Raw genomic sequence first — 22,919 nt, 5'->3', positions numbered from 1 at the left:
AAATATAAATGTACAAAGTTAATTGTCTCCATTTTCTATAATATGATATTCTTTAGATCAAGCATTTGTGCTCTTTAATTCTGCTAAGACTCAAATACTCTCAGCCTGCAAAGAGGATTAGTAATAAGAATTTCACAAGCCATTTGCACTTGTTTTAATGCCATCATGAAAATGCATCTAGCCAGAAAGGTATGATTGAGTGTGTTATCCTATTTTCATTCTCAATTAGAATTTCCACTTGTCTAGAGCTCAGCAACTGTAGGCAAAAGCAGAAATACCAGGTGAAAATAAGTCAGAGACTATGCTTGTTTTGCATATTTTAGACATCAGTGACCAAGCCACAAAGAGCATAAAAGCGAGAGTGATCTGATTATAACATCTGTCACTTCATTGTTATATATGGTTAATTTGGTTGATTTAACTGCTACATTAGAAAAAAAAAAAATTATAGAGCCGGCATTTGTCACCCTAGAGAATTCAAAGATGACACCATTAAAACACTGTTAAAAGTGATAAACTGAATGGAATTTAGGACTATTTAAAAACAGGAGTTATTTCCACAAGTAGTTTATTTACAAACTTGGAAAATAATATGTTTGTTGTTTTGCTTCTTGAAATGGGGAATTCATCATTTTTACACCATCCCTTCCTTGTTTAGACATATGGGCAATGGTGCTGATATGTACACCCATTGTTAGTTTTCCATGCCTTATCTTGATTGAAGTATTTTTGTAGTTTTCCCTTTAATATCTACTTCAACAAATCAGTATTTTACTTCAACACAGTGTCTAAAGATTAACCGTAAAAGAGCCTTGTGCATAAAGCAGAAGTCATTTTAATTTTTCTCCTTTAAATGTTTCCAGCTTTGGACGGTGTATTTTATCTTTTTAAAATTCTGCCACTAAAACAACGTGGTCTCCTACTAATTGCCTGGTTACTTTCATAGGTAAATCTTACAGATAAAGGCTTCTTAAAAATATATGTGGACTTCTTATAAATGTTTAGTATGTTGTTATAGATGGATGCCTAATTTGTAATGTTGATAAAAGAATGTTTATCTACAGAACTGCATTCTGGAAAAGCACTTTTGGATCACTAGTATTATTTCAGAGTTATAATCGGAGTAATGGAAATGGAAGAAAAAAATGATGAGACCTGATCTCATGGCATCCAATTTAAGATACTGCAATGTTAAGACTTAAAAAGTTAAGCTAGAGAAACCTAATCTATATTCTCAAAGAGCTTACAGTTTAGAGAGAGTGACAGTGATTTAGGAATCATTTATAATACAGTGTGATATGTGCTATGAGGTCAAATAAAAGGAATATATATTAAGGGAGTAAAAGAAGACTTCTTGAAGAAAGTAGCATCAGAGATAAGAATGTGATGACAAATATTAGCCAAGTAAAGGAATGTGGGGGTGGAGCAGCTGGTAGGAAAGCTCAGAGGCAAGAGGGTATGACTTGTTCAAGGGATTACTTAAATTTCAGTATATAGCTGACAGTGGAAATAGATGAGAAAGAGAAGATAATAAGGCTCATTCAACAGCTAAGGAATTTGAATTTCATGCTGAGAGCAATACAGATTAATAGGGTTAAATGGGAAAGTGACTTGACTAGATATTTATTTATAAAGATGGTTTAGGAGGTTATTGCTATAAAGATTTGGTGGCCTGAATTAGTATAGTGGTAGTGGAAATGGAGAAAACCCAATGAAATGGACAGAAATTTAGAAAATATAGTTTCTAGGGCTTGGTGATTATCTAGACTTAGAATGAAAAAAAGAAAGAACTTAAGCATGGAGCCCGTTTCTTATCTGGGAAACTTAGTGGATAGCAGATAGAAAAGATGATGAATTCAATTTCGGAAAACTATGAGTAATAGTCGTGGTCCAGTAACTGCTGAGTAGAGTCTCAAATTTAGAAGAGAGATCTGGGCTTGAGATGTAGATACATAAGTCATCAGTTGATAGAAAGTAACTTCTGAAGCCAAGAGAATAAAAGGTATAACCCAAGCATTGGTAAAGTGTGAAGATGAGAAGGTCAAAAATAGAACCTGGGAGAACACCAAGATTTTTATGCCTGCCCACAGACCAAGGCAAGTTGGATTCCTGCACTGGGCCCCATGTTTACAGAGTCCCTTGCTCCTCATGGAATGAGGAATGTGTAGAGCCAAAGGAATATGCCTATCTGGAGATTACTCCCTAGACCATACCCTGGATACCCAAGACTGAAGAATTCCTTTCCCAAATGGCACTGAGTTTGCACTAAAGGTTAGCATAGTCCTCTTCATATGGTCTATCTTCCTGGTATGCACACACTTAGGCCTGCGGAGAGGCTAATACACTACTCTTTATGTGCTGTGTGTGGGGTGCAATGTGAAAAGAAGCTGAATGTGCAGGCTGAGGTGTCCACATGCATATGCATGAGGCCCCTTTTGGTACTGGAAAGAAACAGAAGTGGGTCTAAGAGAGAGGGCTGGCTCCAGGTCAGGCAGTGGTTCTGCTCATGCTGTCAAGGTCTGGTGTGGAACTCTAAAGGATCTAAGCATTCTATATTTATTTGAACTCAGTCTTCCAAGTTAGGAAGGTAGAACAATAGTTTTTCAGCTTAGGGGCATCTGGGTCTCTCAGGTGGTTAAACATCTGACTCTTGGTTTCAGCTCAGGTCATGATCTTGTGGTTTGTGATTTCAAGCCCTGCATCAGGCTCTGCTCTGTCAGCACGGAGCCTGCTTGGGATTCTCTCTCTCTCTCTGTCCCTTCCCTTCCCCCCCTCAAAATAAATAAACTTAAAAAAATAATTTTCAGCTTAATTTAAAATATTAAAATATTTAGGCATATGAATGGAGGCCTTCATTAGTACTTTTGCCCCATCTGCATAGCTGTTAAGGGTAGATTCATAATGAAGACTGAGAAGGAGCAGAGAAGCTAGAAGAAATGCAAAAGATCAATGTCATGGATACCAAGAAAAGAAGTGTTTCAAAAGCAATTAATTATTCAGGAGTGGCAAATGTTCTGACTGATATAAGATAGTCTAAAAAGGGTCCACTGCACTTGACACTATGGAAGCTGGTGACGTTGATAAGAATCATTTCATGGGGAAGAAAACCAGGTTGCATAGACTAGGGAATGAGTAGAAAGAAAGAAATTATGGAAAGCAAGCACAGAGAACTCTTTCAACCACTCCATTTTTTGAAGAGGAGAAAGTAGGTAGTAGCAGGAAGGAGATTTGGTTTTGAGGGAATTTTTTTTTTTAATGATGAGAGTTTATCATATTAAATACTAAAAGGAAAATGCCAATAGAGGGGAAAGACTGAAAATACAAGTGAGAAAAAGGAATAGTAAAATGTAATGTATTGGGTTGGGGGGGGGGAGGCTGTGACAGAAGAATTCCAGGGCACAAGAAGAGGAATTAACCTTAATTAAAAAGAGGGATACTTCTTTCATTGAAACAAGGAGGAAAAAAAGAAAATATTCCTATAAATGCACTTAATCCTTATAAAATTAGTAATATTATATTGATATCATTTCAAATGACTTTATTCCCTGCAAATTGAGCTAGAATACCATCAAGAAGTGAGATACCATGTTTGTGGAGAATAAATGTTGAAATGGCTATAGGGTTCAGCAGGAGAGAGGACTACGCAGGGATGGGATCAAAGTAGGACTGCTACAATGTGGATGGAACAACTGATATTTGAGATCACTTATTCACTGATTCATAGTGACCAATTTGTAAGGCTGTGGGATTTTCTCCAAAAGTACTAGCAGCCCTGTAGATATGGGACAGATGCTTCTCTGCTTTCAATAGAGTGGGGTTTCCTAGTGGGGTTTCACTAGGAGAAGGTAATAGAAAGACAACAAAGTAAGAGAGTCAAGAATATTGGCAACAGAGTAATAAACATGATTAACCATGGAATCTAAGCTGATAATAAAAAGAGAGGAGAACACAAAAAGATAGAAAGTTCAGGGATCATTGGTCTGTAGGGCTTGAAAAGGTCAAAGAATAGTATTTAACTGAGGGGCATGGTAAAAAGGAATTTATAGTGAGTGTGGAGTGATGACATTTTCATTTCAAAAACCATCACAGAGACAATGTGTGATTGCTTTTTATATACTACTCGAAAGGATAATCCAAATAAAGAAAAAAATACCATTAAATTCTTAATAAGAATCTAATGTTATTATTTTAAAATCAAGATGTAATTAGGAAAAATGTGTCCCCCTTTTCTAAGGATATAATCAAATCAAATTGAGAATAGCATCTCTAAGTCATAGTAAACACTGAAAATGTTACAAAGAACAAAACTAAATAGATTGAGAAGACATAAAAAAAAAAAACATTTATATAAAGGAAGAAAGACTGGAAGAAAAGTTAGGGCCCAAGGCAAGCCTTTGAGTATTCTTGCAGTATTCTTGATACTATATCAGTATCAACTGTGATCCCTTAGGGCCGTTCTCTAGTCTTTTTTTCAAAGAGCTCTGTCAATAAATCTCTCCAGCTTGTCTTAAAATGATATTTTGGTGATTTGTTACTTCTGCGATTTCAGATTGAAAGGATATCTTCTCTAAGTGATTGATTATTGGAGTAAAAGAATTTTATTAGCCTTCCCTCCCTGAAATAACCAAAGATTTTCTACCAGTCATCACTCAACCCATATCAGGATGTTCCACAATACTCTTTGACAATAGAATATGAGAATCTATTTGAATATTTTTCTAATTTTTACCCTTTATAGTAATAAAATCTATAAGAATAGATATATTACATATATAATTAATGGCAATTATTTATATAGAATCACTATTTTTATGTATTCTTTTTTAAATTTTATTTATTTTGAGAGAGAGAGGGAGAGAGAGAATGCGAGCAAGGGAGGGGCAGAGAGAGAGGGAGAGAATTGTAAACAGGCTCCATACTGTCAGCACAGAGCCCTACACAGGGCTCAATCCCATGAATTCTGAGATCCTGACCTGAGCTGAAAACAAGAGTCAGAGGCTTAAAACCAATGGAGCTACCCAGGCACCCCACTATCTTTTATACATTCTTAAAAAACTTAGATGTTTTTTCCATCTAAGGGCTTGGAAATGAAAAAGAAAAGTCTAAATACATTATATTTAATCTTTTTGTTTCAAAACCATAGGCCAGATGAAAACAAAGATCCAAATATGAAAGATCCAAATATGCAAGATCTTGAATGTAGGTTGCTGCATTATTTTTCTAGTGCAGCATTTTGGGGGAAAATATTTCTCTTAATTCTAGATAAAATAGTAAAAGCATTAATCTCATGTAAAGAAAACAGTTTAAAGACGTAGAACTAGTGCAAATTGGAAAACATCACAAAACTGGCTAACAGATGACACCATTCTCCTTAAGTATTTTTATTTTGTAAATAAATGGACATTTTTACATACTAGTGTACTTTATAATTTAGTTTTGAGGTAGCAACTTCTATCAGTCTTTCTTTAATTTCCTAGGCCCATATATCTAAAGGTGTGTGTGTGTGTGTGTGTGTGTGTGTGTGTGTGTGTGTGAGAGAGAGAGAGAGAGAGAGAGAGAGAGAGAAAGAAAAAGGAAAGAAAGAAAGAAAGAAAGAAAGAAAGAAAGAGAGGGAGGGAGGTACACATGGAACAGCATAAAGCAGAAATGAAGAATGGACAAAAGAGATGGGTATTTATCTCTTGAACTGAAATATACCATCTGTAGTTCTAATACATGGGAACATACTTCTCATTAAAACCACCTTTGAAGTAAAATCATTTGTAATGCTTACCCACAAACTTTTGTGGAGTGGAGCTTTTACGTTTTCCCATATTCCCTGTGAGCTTCTCTATGACAGCAGGTCTCTCAAAAGGCACCAGAGAAATATTGTTGTCCATAATAGGCTCTTGTTCCTTACAATCTTCCATAGGAGGTACTATGTAAAACCATACAAAAAATGCAATCTGATAATTTCTTCAACATTTTAAAAAGATACAAAGCTGGATTTGCCATCTCAATATGTGTTAGATAAACATAAGCTAGTATGCTTGGATAAAAGTAGAAAGAATAACCTTTAGTGTTAAAGTACACTCTTTAATTTTACACACACACATACATACACACACACACACACACACAGAGGGGATTTGTTTTTATTCGAGTCGTTCTCAAATCAATGACAAACTGTTGGCCACTATTGGTGGCAAACATGTTCATCTTGTTTCTCATCTTACTCCTCTGAAAGTGTTTTTAACATTGATTAAAATCAATACCACTTTAAGACTGCACTATTCTCAAGGCTTTTGGAGTTTATTTTTCTAAAACAAATTAAGTAAGTCAACTTGTTTTGCAGGAAAGCTTAAACAGACACACAGAATAACAGCACGATATTTAACCAGGTTTTTTTTTTTCACCCATGTATTTTCCTGCAGCAGATTTTCTATTGATGAGACAAGTGAGCTATTAGCCCTACTGGTAGTAGATAAATACCTGCACAAAGCAGCCTTCATGAAGGAGTTTCAATTCTGAACATGTCTATACACAGTAAACTGTGGCAGCTTTATGACTCCAATTTATTTTAAAAAGAGCTCTTCAGCAGGATAAAACATTCCATTTCCAAATTGGCATATTTGCTCACTAAACTGCTCTAACTCATTTGACATAAACTCTCCAAAGCTGCTCCCTCTGCATCACATTTGTCTAAGTTGCTAGGGGCTAATAGAGTAGTTCACAGATATTGACATTACATATTGACATTCATAGTATAGAAAAAGGATTTAACAAAAGTTTTTGCATAGAAATACTGTCAAAGGATGTTTAAGGATAGAGTAACATCTGAGACAGATGAGATCAATGATTGAAGCCAGAGTTCACAGGAAAGACCATAACTTATTCTTGATTATTGTTACTTTCTCTAATTGTACCTATGCCAGGGCCGTTTGGGAGCCTACAGGATTCCTATTTTAGAATATGTTTACTTGTTCAGCATACACTGTAAAATGATTTATTCTGCTCCTTTCATTTGTAAAGGAGAGTTCTACTGTGTGAAACAATACATTCTCATTTATAAGACCAGGCATTAAAGTAAAATGAGAAAGCAAGAGATGAAAGTTAAGAAAATCCAGTGAACCATTCAGGTGACCTACTTAATAACCAATACAGGTTGCTGATTTTGAAGAAATGAAAAATGGCAACAGAAAAATCTTTTCCTAATTTGGACATGTTTAAAGAAATCTATATCCAATCTAAATTTTGGGTTAACCTAGTATATTCTAGTGGATAGACCAGAAGAATTTAATCTTCAACCTTATAAGATATGGCTACGATTGGCAAGAGATTCTGCAATTACTGGATGTTAATGTAAAAGGAGATTATGAGATTCAGGAAGAAGGAAATACTCAGGTCATTTTCTATACTGATATAATCCATGATGTTACCAAGTGGAAAAAAATTATATCCCAAGATGTTACACGAAACATTATGTTCTCTTTAGCCAATAACTAAAGTAAAAGCAAATACTTAAAAGGAAAGCAAAGAAAGGCTGACCAAAAAATTCAAACAAGGGTGGCCAGGAGGATGGAACGGCAGTCGAGAATGGATGTGGTTGGAACCATTAATTAGATACAGATTATTGTCAAAGTCTTAATTTTTGTTTTGGGAGGTGGATTCATAGGCAATTACTACATTATTTAACATAACTGTCAAGCTAAAAAACAGGCTATGTATGGACTGAAGATGAAAATATGTCACAAACTGGGATCCAAAATGAAAGAAGGAAAGAAAAAAAAAAAGGTTTGTTGTTGTAAATTTTGTTAAAAAAACAGCAAAACTGGTTAACAGGGTTTGCCCCCAAATTGAATATAATAATTAGTTTTGAAATGAGTAGTCTAAAACTTGGCAGTTTTGCTCTAAGTCTAACCTTGAATTTTCATATTTGCACACATTTAACACTCAGAACGAAACCTGGGTGTGCGAACTGTCCCACACCACATCCACCTCAATTCAGATGATTTGTCCCAAGTTCAATGAAGCTCATGTGAACTGAAAACAATGACTTTGTCAGAGCTCTGGTCTTACTTCTATTTAACATCAGCCCTCCACATATCAAATATTGAACCTATTTCTACCATATCAGCAATAATAATAGTAACTGATATATACTATGTGCTAAGTACTGTTTTAAGACTGCATTAAATTATTTAATCTTTTCAATAACCCCCTTGAGATCAGTCCCATCTCCATTTTGCAGATGGGGAAACAAAAACCCAGAGACTCCTTGCTGTTTATGTCTAGTTCATACGGAATATGTGAGTTGAACCTAGGTGGCCTGGCTCTAGAGCCTGGGCCCTTAGCCAGTACACTATACTATTTTTTTGTTGTTGAGATAATTAGACTGTTGACTTTTAATAAACAAGTTTGACATATTTTTAAGGTCTGCCATTGGGAAAAGATCTGATACATTTTCTCAATTACATAACTAATCTGAATTTTTTTTTTTTTCTTTCATGGGTCTGGGTGCAATGTTTGGGCTTGAAACAGAAAACAAGTTCTTAAGTTAACTCAATAATGCATCAGTCACATAGTGAGAGATTTATCTAGGCTAAGAAAATACCAATAAGCTAATCTTACTTGTTAGAGCAAACTTCATAACCAGATATTTCCTTGACCTTATTTTCGAAGTTATAGCCAAGAGGAAAATATGTTTGTAATTGCATTATTTCATTATCTCATCACATTTATAAATCTTAAAGACAGAAGCATCTAAGAGTGTTCCCAACATAGCCATGTTTACCAAACAATCCACTCAAATTCAAAATCCAAAAAGACAGTCTAGATTAGATCACATGTCCACCCCCTGGCCAGGAAAGGGCAGGGAAGCTACACTTATAGTCTTTTCATATAATAGGAGGACAGTTCTCTAAAGGAAAATGGAAGTTTGGTTATCAAAAGAAGAAGGAAGTTTTGTAGGGCAGGGAAAAATAATGGATGTCATCTATATTGTCACAGACTTTCTCCATGTTGCCAAATTAAAAAAAAAAATCAGTTTATCTTATTTTCTTGATAACATCTGACGGTACTGGCTTGCTTTGAAATCACTCTTTCCATTTTCCATTCTCTGCTCCTAGTTATCTTCATGGCTCTTTTTTTTTTTTTTTTTCTTTTTTTCCTCCTGGTGTTTTCTTGGCTTTCTAGATGTCTCACTCTATAGTTACCCATATAACTTTAGAAAACATATTACTTCAGGTTACAACCTCTATAATGATGACTCCCAAATCTTTATTTCCTACCCAGACTTCTCTTGAGAATTTGAGATCTATATATTCAACTTCCTCCTAGACAGTTTCACTTGGCAGTCTCTCACAAGTGCCTAAAAGGTAATGTGTTCAAAAGCCGAAATCTCCATTTCTCACCCCATACTTTCTCCTATTTTTCCAATTTCCATCTACTTAGACAGCACCATTATCTACCTGATCATCCATGCTAAATACCTATGACAAATACTAGATTTCTTCCTTTCACTCAGTCTCCTTTCCCTTCTCTCACCTCCTCCTAATATACATACATGGGTGTACTGTGTATTTTAGATTTTACATGTGTAGTTGCTCTCAATTTCTAACTGTTTATGCCAGGCTACTAAGCCCTACTTGACCAATCAGGAGATTGTTGCAATGGTCTACTTGCTTCTCTCTTGACTCTTTTATCTCCTATATCTCTAGAAATAAAATGTGAATACAATAATATTTTTTAGGATAAAATACAAAATTCTTTGCTTAGCACAATAAGTCTTTGATATTCTGTTCACAGACTATTTCTCTGGCCTATCACCTTCCAATTTCTTTTGCCCGTACAAACTGGGCTCTAATTATACAGTTACTTGTTGGTCCTTAACTCTCCATGATCTTTTAGGCTTCTATATCTTCACACATGTTGTTCTCTCTGCACAAAAGACTCCTTTCATGGATGGCTGTGTTGTCTTTCAAATCTTCACTCAAACAAAACTTGCCCCAGAAATTTCTCTTGGACACCTTGTCTGGTTTAGACATCTATCCTACATGCCCCTGTAAAGCTTATCAGACTATTGTGTTGGTTTACTGGTCTATTTCTAACAGTAGTTGGTAAGTAACCATAGGGTACAGATTGCATTTTATTTGTGTCTCTAGTACCTTTTATGATATAAGACAAATACAATATTCAAGGTTTTTTTACTGAATGACTTTATGGAGGAAATAATGTTACCGGATGGAAACAAGTTGAAGGAACTTACTAGAGTTTACAGGTTCTCAATTATGTTCCCAGACTTGTAATGAAGAACTTCCCTTTCTCAAATAATTCAAAGCATAAACTTAATAATATATGTCCTTGCTTTAAAGCTAGCTATCTTTTGGTTCATGCTTTCATTTTTGTCTCCTGGCAAGGGGGAAAAAAGCTAATTACATACTTCACTTTTTAAAGCTTTTTCTTCAAGCTAAAGAGCCTTGAGAAATGAGCATAAAGATAATTTTCAAAAAAGATAATCTGCCATAAAATTAATTATTATTATCTTTATTTCCAAAACTACAAGTCATGAATTTTCTCCTTTTCCCTCAAAGTCAAAAACTTCTTATTCTATCTCCAAAACATGTCTCTAGTGTTTCATCCAGTTCTCTTCTCCTGCTCCTGTCTTCTCATCTTTTCCTTGGCATTCTTAATTCCAGTCTCTCCTTGTCCCTCAGTCAGTCATCTCTCCTATATTCTACACTGGTGACATTTTTCTTTACAAGAGAAAAATCAGATTACTCCAGTGGAATTCAAACATTGTATTAGCATAAAAGGCTCCATTTTTGCATTGCAACCAATTATGTTAGACTTATTTCCTATCACTTCTTTAACTGCAACTATGTTCAATGTCCGGGAACCTGCGAATGTTCTTTTATACTTCCAAGTGTTAGCCTATGGCAAGTGCTCTGCCTGGAACGTACATTCTCTGTGAATCTAATTTGTGTGATTTTTCTCAACCTGATGTACAAATCAAACACTGCACATAAGATTTCTTTGTTTTCTCTAGACAGAGTTAGGTCAGCTCTGCATTTGTGCTCCTACAGAAGTATGTATATGTCTTTATTAGAGCATTTATTTCATTTTATTTATCTTTTTTTAAAAGTACATATTTCCTGGGGCGCCTGGGTGGCGCAGTCGGTTAAGCGTCCGACTTCAGCCAGGTCACGATCTCACGGTCCGGGAGTTCGAGCCCCGCGTCAGGCTCTGGGCTGATGGCTCAGAGCCTGGAGCCTGTTTCTGATTCTGTGTCTCCCTCTCTCTCTCTGCCCCTCCCCCGTTCATGCTCTGTCTCTCTCTGTCCCAAAAATAAATAAACGTTGAAAAAAAAATTTTTTAAATAAAAAAAAAAAGTACATATTTCCTATCAGACTATAAATGTAAGAAAGAAATTGCATCCAGGTATCTTTATATCCCCAGAATGTTTCATAAAAATAGGCACATAGCAAGCCTTCAATAAATGTTTCCTGAATGAAGTGAAAGAGTGCCTCTTTGACTTCAGACATGTCCCTCCCTGGAAGAGCCAACATGGGAAGAACGTGTTTTAGGAATGAGTGGCTAGGAGACATAACTATGTCAGATATGAACCAAAACAAAAGAATAATAATGAATTTCAAAGAATTAATGGCAGCCACAATGATGGTAATGGCAACCCCTACCACTAAAAATAAGATAAAAAAAATAGACAAGCAGGATAGTAGGAGAGGGATGGGGATAAATATGAATTTCACCATGGCTTTCTTTCAAAGGAGACACATGCCAAGCTATGTATATGAGACAAGGTTAATGATGAACTCTGAGAATATTCTGTCCATGTTTGTTTGTTTTTTTTTTTCTCTTTTGGTCAGTTCCTACCCCATACACTCAATTCTGTATTAAGAATATTAACAAAAGGAAAAGGAGATTAAGGATAATCTCAAATTATTACTACAACATACCTAGAAGTACAGTATGAAATGGTATTAATATAACCTTAATGTTTAAAACTATATCCAACATGGTGGAAAAACTAGTATTTGGGCCTATAAATGATATCTAAACCTATGTCCTTCTCCCACCCTCACCATACACTTTGCCCCCTGCTCTACCCAGTACCTGAGTGTCTTTCCCACTTTCCCCATTCAGTTCCAGTTTTACAGCAACCTATAGAAGGCTTTTCACCGTTGAGGGCTAAGCAATCTGAGAAATGGAGGTTGAAGCTATAGCTGTTTAAATGTCTCCTCCCCTCCTCAAATACACCTGCTTAAATTTTTTTGTCAGCGCTTATTCTATAACTGGTTAATTTGCCAACGCATAGTTAAATGTTGACTATTTATGTACACTTTACCTTCCCATAACAACATAACGTGTTTTAGACGAGACTCTGTTTCTAATTCAGATGTGTGTGCAACAGAGTTTCATAAATAATTCAATGAAAAATAAATTAATATAATTAACCCAATCCAATGTCAAAATTGCAATGAGAGAACATTATATGGAAAAATTAGTACCACAAGGTATCTTAAGTTTCGGCATGCCCTCAAGCCTCCATCAGTTAACCCTGCCTCAAACCACCTCTAAAAACAACTTAAACAGAAACAGTGTGCTCAAGTAGGCAAACGAAACTTCAAATGCCTATTAATGCTGATAAGTAACATAACTTTCTAGGGTACGGAACATTTAATATTTCTTAATATTTAATGCCCTGAAATCTAATAGTGAAAAGAATGGTTTATTTCACATCCAGTCCCACTTAATTCTCATACCATACATGTGATGCACACAGATGCCACACAGCCAGGCCAGGCTTACTGGACTCTGAGATTTAGCATTTTAAGTTCCATGCTCTGGACCCCATGCTACCCTCATAAGCCCAGGTGATGCAAGCTTGCACTATCAAATTTACTAAGACATAAAGCACAGACAGGTTTTTAAAACTGTTAATAATGATAATATAAAAATAAATGTACTCATTCTCAATAAATAGAATTATATAATTCTTTAGATTATATAAACTACCCTCAAGAAGAAATGCTTCAATTATTCAGGGTAACAAAGTAAATATTTTAAATTATCAATTCAACAACAAATAATCACTTGCTGTCCAATAAACACAGTTCCACAGTATGTACTACATAAAATAACACAAAAAAACCCCACAAATAATCCTTAAGCTGTATATAAGTTGCTAAATAGACATTTACATTTTAAGAATGACTACAGCATTCCCCAATTATACTATTTGATATTGACTAAATCTTTTAAAATAAAAGATAGAAGTGCAACAATAAGACTTTCGTATGTACTTATATGAAGGATAAAATTAATCAGCATAAAAATATAATTAGGACAAAACAGACGCCCCAAATCTAAAGAATTGAAATTCATAACTTTCCTTTGTAAGGCTGATATACAAACATTAATTTTTCAGTAACACAGAGTTATTAATTGATAAACCTTAGAAACTACCTTCCTACCTGCTATTGTATATTATGGAGATGAGGATGTTTTGCTTGGGTTCTGATTTTTGTGGAGGGAAGTGGGTGCCTAATTTTAATCTAGATCGCTCCCTATACTAGTAGGAAGCAAAATGAGTAATTCCCAAGATAAATCACAAAACTGATTAGAGAAAGATCAATTATATCACTGATCAGTTACCAAGAGAAATGAAAATACACAACCAACCAACTCTTTTAGGAACCCTACAGACTTACATAGAACCATTTCTAACTACTTGGCACAGCCAATGAAAGAGAAAGAGTAAATGCTCTCTTCCTTTGGTGTACTCAAGGTCGGCTGCCATTATGTTAATTCAAACACATGTTATCAGAAATACTTTGGGAGTATCCTAAAAACTCACTATAGGTTGTTTGCCAAGGGTCCCAAAGCTCAACTCATTTCAAGTGCTTAAGAAGATAATCCCATGCAAAGTTAACGTGATCTAAAATTGTTTGAAAAAAAGAGTAAGATTTCGTCTTCATGCTTAAGGGTAGAGGAACTGTTTAACCCATAAAGAACTACAGAAGTAGTGAGGGGGAATGAAAATGGTGAATGCCATTTCTACCCACCATGGTGACTCATGACCTGCCCAGCAGCCTCCATGCTGACATTCTGGAGATAGTTGTGGCAGCGTTCCTTGTGCTCCTCCAGTGAACTGCGCTGCTTGTAGCTTCGTCCACAGTAGTTGCACTTGTGAGGTTTACCCACTGCAAAGAGAATGCGAGGTTAGCGTGCCAGCAGTCTCATCCAAAGCAAAATTAATATCTGACTTTTGATAGTGTGGAGGAAGCATTTATATGCCTTTCAGACTCAAATCTCTTCCTCCTCCACACTCTGATTTAGGCGAGAAAAGCTAATAAATTTCTAACAAGACTAAAAGCGAGCAAGAAGATAAGGTAGATCGTACCTTTGGAGATAGGGGAAATACTGAATCAAATTCATGCTCTGACTGTATCCTAGATCATGAGGGGCTGATGATCAGTCTTCAAATTATCTGACTCGTAACACTAACATTTGCCCTTACACAATTCTCTCAGCTTTGACTCATTCAAAAGACAAATCACGAGTGTCCTAGATACATGGTAAGAATTTTTTTTTTTAATTTTTTTTTGCAGGGGGAGGATAAAGACAGAAAATTTTTACTGAAGAAAATAAAATGCAATAACTTGAATGTCATCGTTTAGTGAAAAGATTATTCATGGGCACCAAGGAGACTAAAAAGAATTCAAGTGATGAGAAAAAGTAAAGATAAAAGCAGAGAGTTTCTCTTTTCTTTCCACCTTGGTAATAACTATTCATACATGCAAAACTTTGCAGAGGAGAAGTGTATTCTCCCACATCAGCCCTGTTCTTAGGTTACCAAGAACTAACCTACTAGGTGCTTTGAGTCAGAATTATTAACAGTAACCACTGAAGTCCCAACATATTTAGTTATACAATGATAGCAGCATTTTCTAATGCATTTCACATTCAGGAAATGAATTTTCTTAGTAACCAGAGAGCCGTATGTCAATATACCTGGTAAAATACTTCAATGCTCACATTAAAAAACAAAAAAACAAAACAAAAAAAACTCTGATGAAGGAAAACACATTTATGGAAAGAGATATGTTTTAATGTATGTCAAGTCACAAGGATATCAGAGAGCACATTAATTCTTGGTTTTGAACGAATATAGGAAAAAACATAAAACACCAGCTGGTCTGTGCCAAAGCCCTCATCAGTAAAGCACAGTATGAATCAGGTCAGTGGCCCTCATCTGACATAGGAATCACTTTGTTTTGCCCAAAGGACAAACAGACCACTCTTTTTCATAGTCAAAGATAGTATCTCTAACTCCAGTCACCTTACAAACCCATGCTATGACGCTGGTCACAAGAGGAACTGAAATACTGTAACAAGGCAAGGTGTTCATAGCTGCATAGAAATTTCACTATACTAAAAAACACACACACACACACACAATTTTTTAAATTGTATTTGAGGTACACATAAAGTCACTTATTTCATGGTCATAATTTTTCAAAATGGTGTTAAATAAAAGCTATCCAAGGCAGGATTAGTCATTTCTAAAAATATGAGGCAAACTAACTTCTATTTTTCAGAACCAAGGATTTCTATACATTGAACCAAGGTATCTCTATATTGTGAAAAATCTTTATCGCTGTGTGAAAGCATTAAAAATTATAAGAAAATACTTTTAGTCAAAAACATTCATGTAAATAATATATTTATACATAATTGCATTTTAAGATACAGGACTACATACTACAAAAAGCTTTTGTTTGCTATTACGGTTACTTAATTTGGCGGTTTCTTATTGCTGTTTCTCTAGAAACAGGTGAATTTGCACTGAACAAGTCTACCTGTAGCTCACTGTAAACTAGTTTCCTCATCTCTGTCTTACCCTTTGGCACTCCTATTGCATTGTGTCCTAGGATACTATGTTTTACTATGAACATATCAACCTACTATGCTTTCTTCCCCTTATTTATATAAGCAAACCTGAGACCTCTCAACTTAATTTAAACATAGTTCCCTACACTCCCCTTGGCTCACAATCCTTTAGGAACTTTTAACTCACCTGACAAGGAAGAAAAGACCGTATACTTTTTACTGTTTTTGAAACTCATTTTTTTTACTAGCCTCATTTTTGAAGTCTATCCTATATTCTCCTTTACGTCAGCTTCTCCCATTTTGACATCTACTTTAAAACATCGCTCTTGGGGCACCTGGGTGGCACAGTTGGCTAAGCATCCAACTTCAGCTCAAGTCATGATCTCATTGTTTGTGAGTTCAAGCCCCACGTCGGGCTCTGTGCTGACAGCTCAGAGCCTGGAGCCTGGTTCAGATTCTGTCTCCCTCTCTCTCTGCCCCTCCCCTGCTCATGCTCTCTCTCTCTCTCAAAAATAAATAAACATTAAAAAATTTAAAAAAATTGCTCTTTCCTCTTCATCCCAAGTTGAGCAAACTGTTCTAGAAGTATAACCTCAATTTCCCTAAATCTTGATCCGTGCTCTACTATAGCAATCCACATACTGGGCAACATATGTTGGACTTTGATATCCTCTGTTTTATCTCTAAGACATGTACTCTGGGAATGCTCCATCTTGTCCCTCTGTCTCTCATCTAATACGTATTGGAAAAAAGCCTATCATGTACAAACACTGTGATGACGCTGCAATGTAAAGTGGAGAACACTCTCTTGGTGCCTATCATCCTCATGCAACTGGTAGTCTGGTGAGGAATACAGACATTTAACAAATATATAAGCAATATCTTACAAATTGTGGTAGATTCAATGGAGCAGAACGGTGTGCTAGCATAATGTGGGGAGCCAAATTTAGTTGGATAAAGTTGGATAGGAAGGTCTGCCTGAGGTAGGAACACTTTGGCTGATAACTGAAGGAAAAGGAAAAGTGAATCAGATAATGGGGGTGGTGGAGCAGGGTCGAGGAGAGGCAGTGTTTGAGAATTTCCAGGAACTGCTGTCGTCCTCGTGTTTGTTCTCATGTACTCAGCCCCTTCAAAGTCTAGATCATGTCCTTACTACTTTTTTGAAAATTATTTTCAAACATCATCAACAATCCTTGCCAGACCTAATGGCTCTACTAGCCCCTGAAGACCACTTCTCTCCTGTCACTCCTTTGGTATTTCTTAAAAATCAAGTTCACAGAAATATTGTTTACATTTACTCCCTCTATGATGAGTTAGTTCATCTGTATGCTTATAAACCATGAGTTAGTATGTAAAACATATACATTCATAGAAGACCAGTATTTTACATTTATTTTGATAAATATTAATACATTCTCACCATCTCAAACACTTCCATTCTGATATTACTAAAACATTTTTATAAAGTCATCAGTAGCCTCTGAATCACTAAAGCCAGTGGACTTTGATTCTAAATCTTCCTAATTTCTTGGCCACTATCAAACTTTCATGTGTCTTGAATCTCCTATTTGAGCCTCTGGGATTAGATTTTGTGTTTCCCCTCACTGGCTTCTCAATGACTCTTCCTACCTGGCAAATAGATATGTAACTTCATATTTTATTCTCACTAAAATTAACAGTCTCCCTCTGTTCCCTCTGTTCCCTCATTTCAATGAAATGTCCAAACTGTGCTTGGAATAATTTCCCTTGTTTGTAAGTAGCTACTGGTCATTTAAACCATTTTAGAATGATGTTGGTGAACCAAAAGATGGAGTTTTCTTTTCTGTGCAATCACAGCACTCTGTCCATACTCTGTTGATGCATTACTTAGGATAATTGCATTCTAATTATCCATACGATATCTATTCATCTCCCTAGTCCAAAAAATGAACTTTGTCCTAAAGGCAGAGATGGTGTTTTACTCAGTGCTTGAATTGATAGTGCTTGTGGTGGTTATTAAACATAGAAGACACTCAATATATATTTGCTGAGTAACTGCCCTTCAACCTCATACTATCAAATGCCTTTTGAGTATTGCCTCATGTATATTCCTCTGAAATCTAAAATTCAGCAAATTCAAAATTATCTTCCTCCACAAAATTACTTTTTTTTTAATGTTTATTTATTTTTGAGAGAGAGAGACAGAGTGTGATCAGGGGAGGGGCAGAGAGAGGGGGCGACAGAGAATCCCAAGCAGGCTCCTAGATGTCAGCACACAGCCTGATGCGGGGCTCGAACTCGTGAACCGGGAGATCATGACCTCAGCTGAAGTCAGACGCTTAAAAGACTGAGCCACCCAGGTACCCCTCCACAAAATGACTTCTTTATTCTGACTGTTCTTTTGTGCCGCTGTTACCACTGTTTTAATAATCCAGACTCACAACAAGACAGCCCCTTTTGTTACCTCCTACCTCTTTTCCCACATCCCAGTAATTGCTAAGTTCTATATACTCAACTCCTTTGATGTTTCTCAAGTTTATCCTTCTTTCTCATTCCCACAACCAATATGCAAGTTCCATTCTTCATTATCACTAGCCTGGGCTGGCACAATAGACTTCAAACCAGCTGTTTTCTTGCATAATTATTTTAGTCCTCTCCTTAACAACATTTACTGACTCTTAACTTCTATTGAATAATTCCAAATATTCCAAATCCCTTTACCTGGCATTCAGTACCCTATACTAACTGACCCTAAGTCATACATCCCATCTTCTACCCCACGATCCATCCAAAATCACCTGGAGCTTTTACACTTGAGTCTTAGTTCTTTCTGGAATGGCTTCATACAATTTGGCCCTCTTGAAATCCTATTCATCCTTCTATTCCCAACCTCCTTAAACCACATTCCATCTAAAAGTGATCTTTCCCACTAAAGAATCATAACTGTATTGGCCCTCATACCTAGGAAACATTTTATCATGTATTTGCGGTTATTTATATATACATTCATTTTGATCTCTCCCATGTTAGACTGTGACCTTCTTGAGAAACTGGAGCAGTGTCATATGTTTTTGTAACCTGCAACAAGTTTAGTATGGTGATTTGTTCACAGCAAGAATACATGGGGTTTTCATTAGTAACATCATTTCTTAACACTTTAAATGTTTTTTTTCTCACTGGCTTTCCTTAAATTTCCAACTTTCAAAGCAGTGCATCTGTATAGAAAATATGAAAATTCACCAAAAATATTTGTAATTATACAATTTGGAGATAGCTATCTTTAACATTTTTATCATTTTCTTGCATTTCTTCTTGTACATGCAAAGACACATTTTGTTAGGAAATCATGTCACTATACATTATATTTATACTCTGCTTATTTTAATGAATATGTCTTAAACATTTCTCTATGTTATGAAATAATAGTTGCTGAAGTGAGGTAACAGATTTTTCTTAGAGTATATAGAATTATGATAATGTTGAATTAGTTTGCTTAGCATTCTTAGTCCTTTTCTTATTTAATATTTCTCACTTTACTATCATTGTATATGCTCATACTTGAAGAAATCAAATAGTACTAAAGGGCATTTACTGAGATACACAGACTCCCCTACCCCTCATCTAATAAAAATCTACTTTATTGTGCTCTTTTTGGAGTTTATTAGTTTGATGTTAGAACTTCTGGACTGATTCTTTAAATTCGTTCCCCTTTCCCCCCATGTCAAATATTTTGACTTTACCCTTTTGACAAAAAAAAAATTTCTCATCTTTTTCTTTGATTCTTTCTGCTAAATGTTTTCTAGCTATCATGCATTTTAATTTCTAAGAGCTCTTTCCTGTTTTCTTACTCTTTTTTAAAAAACAATAGAATTCTTCTGTTTTTTCCTGGGCACAATAACTTCTCTCTCTGAGCATTTTCTCTCTTTAAATTTTCTTCCCTCTTTATATTGTCTGTTTTCTCTGAGCTTTTTTCTTTTTATGTTGATCTCTGTATTGGAGGACTTTCTTACATTAATGGTGCCTGAATATATATTGTTCTTTCATATTAAATAGTGAGGCACTAAAAAGCTAACTGGAAGTTCAGGAACCATAGGTGAGGTTTATGAACTATTACAGTGTAACCTCTTTATTGTTAGACTCCCATGTCTTCTCTTTCAATTTCCTTAGAGAAGACGCCTCCAATTTCTAATCCCAAGGGTGATAGAAGCTGGCTGTCCGCATTTGGAAAGGCAAGAAATGGGGCCACAAATCTAAATGTTCAACTGTGGTTTTTTGCATTAATCCTTTGTTTTTTTCCCTTACCCTTTCCTTGTTCAGGAGCCCCTAAGCCTGAACATTTCCAATTCAACTTCTCCAAGAAATAAACATTTATTTTTCTGTAAAGGGGAGGAAGAGGATTAGCTGGCTGGCTGTACTGGATGAGAGTAACTCTATGGTCTAACAATTTTGTACACGGATTTTTAAATTCCTTTCTATTTACTCCACAGTTCCATCCCTGACTTCAGTAGTCCTGTTTTCTTCCACTTTTCAGGATTCTATGGTGCCAGTTACCTTGCTACTCATCCCTTAATCCCCTCTATAATCACTAAAGGTTTTAGTCTGGTCTTCCTCTTACCACCTCTTCCTCTATCTGCTTTCCATCTTCCTCTTGGCTGCTATTCTGTCCTTTCTCATTGTCTTTGATCTTATGAGTTTAAATTTCTATAAATGTCTACTGTGATTTTCGTGGAGTTTTAAGGAGTGAGACATGTTGCTTTTCATTTCATCATGTTTAAACAGCAATATACAATATCACTTTTATTGTTGGTATAGTATGGCTCTGTAAAGATGTACTGTAATTCTCTAACAACAACAACAAAAAAGGCATGATATATATTAGGAAAGCTTAGCCATCAAAAAAGTAATCACACATTAGTAAAACAGGGAATTTGTGGAAACGTAAAATTGCATATCTCCTCTTTTCTACTGTTACTTATTTAAGTATTCTAACACAAAATCCCCTATTTTCTTTTTAAAAAAATTTTTTTAATGTTTATTTTTAAGAGAGAGACAGAGACAGAGACACAGGATGAGTGGGGGAGGGGCAGAAAGCGAGGGACACAGAATACAAAGCAGACTCCAGGCTCCCAGCTGTCAGCACAGAGCCCGATGTGGGGCTCGAACCCGTGAACTGTGAGATCATGACCCGAGCCGAAGTCAGATGCCCAACCAACTGAGCCACCCAGGCGGCCCCTCCCCTACCTATTTTCAAAGATATTTTAGCTTAACCATTTGCAATGGATCTCAAAATGAACCAGAGGCTACCCATGTTAGAATTCCCTGGTGTGTTTGTTAAAATGCAGATTCTTGGGCACCATGCTGGGTCTAGAATTTCTGGGGGTGCCACCTGAAGGTCTGCATGTTTAACAAACTTCCTAAGTAACTGCTTTCATACTGAAGTTGGAAAACAGTGGTTTTATAGAAAATCATAAATCATCATGTTCTTTAAGTTTGGAGTTGAGTTAAAATTTCTTTTTAAGGTGAAGAATATTTTTTTAACGTTACTATAATGATCTTAACTGTATTATCAAAGGAGTTGCAATTAACTTTGCTTTCTAAGAAATTTTGGAATTAAAATCTGAAAACCCTTGGATGAGGCATCATTTTGTTACTGGTATTAATGCCAAAAAAGAAGTATTTTGGTATCAAAATTTACTCCTGTATGTTGATTCCATATTTTGAGGACAATTATACAGTTTAAAGTAAACTTTACATCAATTCTCCTTCAAATAAACCTGTGTGTCTGAATTCTAAAATTCAAGAGGAAAAAGTTCTATTGATCCATTTCTCCTAAATTGCAAATTGTGCTGCTGTCTTTCAAGAGGACTACATGATGTTATTTCACATTAGAAAAAGCAACATAGAAATTAATCATCTCCACTAATAAAAGACAAATGGTTTGCCAGGGTGTTGACTGTGGGAGTCTATCTTTCCCAATTTCCACAGCATGACATTAAGTGACAAAAGGAATATGTTGTCAGAACACAGCTAAAGCCATTAAGTCATCTTCTTTTTCCCCCAGCTATAACTTTGAAACAACTGGAGAAAAGACAAAGAGGCAGGTGGACAGAAAGCAGTTGTTTTAGAGTTCTCACTTTCCTGACTTGATGAAGCAGGGCTCAATCTCATGGTAACAGTTTTTCACTGGCTCTTCTAAGCAACCATCTTCTTCACAAATAAAGACATGTTACTCCTGAATTCTGAGTTATAATACATGTAGATTTTTATTCTTAAAAATCACCTTTACTGAGGTATAATTTACACAAAATAAAATCCACCCACTTTATACAGTTCAAGGAGTTTGGAAGTATATACAGTTGTGTAACCAGCACAATTAAACTATAAAACATGTCTGTCACTCCAAAAATTTCATCTTCCTCCTTAGCACCAAATCCCTTGGCAATCATTGATCTGCTTCTGTCACTACAGTTTTGCCTTTTTTCAGACTTCATATAAAACTGATTCATGCTGTATGTAGTCTTTTGTGTATGGTTTCTTCCATTCAGCATAATGATTCTGAGATTCACCCATGCTACTGCATGTATCGGTAGTTTATTTCCTTGTGTGAATGTACCACAGTTTGTTTATCCATTCACTATTTTGGGCTGTGTCTAGTTTATGGCTATTAGGAATAAAGCTTCTACAAACATTTGCAAGCAAGTCTTTGCGCAGATTAATGTTTTCATTTCTCCTGGTTAAATACCTACAAGAGGGATTGCTGGGTCATATGGTAGGTATCTGATTGGCTTTATAAGAAACCATTCATATGTTTTCCAAAAATGGCTGTATCACTGCATTTTCCACTACAAACATATTAGTTAATAACTGCTCTAACATCCATGCCTACACAGTATTGTTAGTTTTTCATTGTACCCATTCTAATAGGTAAGTAGTGATATTTTATGGTGCCTTTAATTTGTGTTGTTCTGTTGTCTCACAAGACTGATCTTTTCATGTGCCTATCTGACACTCATATATTTTCTTTGGTTTGCCACTGACACATTTTCTTT

General features: G+C 35.7%; 1 protein-coding gene across 8 annotated transcripts in view; it reads right to left on the bottom strand.

Moving 5' to 3' along the window:
• Positions 1-22,919, bottom strand: part of IKZF2 (IKAROS family zinc finger 2) — a 163,780-nt gene that overhangs the window by 8,435 nt on the left and 132,426 nt on the right. For all 8 annotated transcript variants that reach the window (XM_047085767.1, XM_047085764.1, XM_047085771.1 and 5 more), the window contains 2 exons: positions 14,064-14,201; positions 5,774-5,917 (listed from right to left, as the gene is read on the bottom strand). In XM_047085767.1, the coding sequence (XP_046941723.1) occupies positions 5,774-5,917; positions 14,064-14,201 (282 nt within the window). The remainder of the gene's footprint in view (positions 1-5,773; positions 5,918-14,063; positions 14,202-22,919) is intronic.

The sequence above is a fragment of the Lynx rufus genome, unplaced genomic scaffold (genome assembly GCF_022079265.1).
Source record: "Lynx rufus isolate CCGP_SWC_20201006 ecotype Redwood Valley unplaced genomic scaffold, mLynRuf1.p SCAF_2, whole genome shotgun sequence".
Lineage (NCBI taxonomy): Eukaryota > Metazoa > Chordata > Mammalia > Carnivora > Felidae > Lynx > Lynx rufus.
This window is presented reverse-complemented; position numbering and strand designations above follow the sequence as displayed.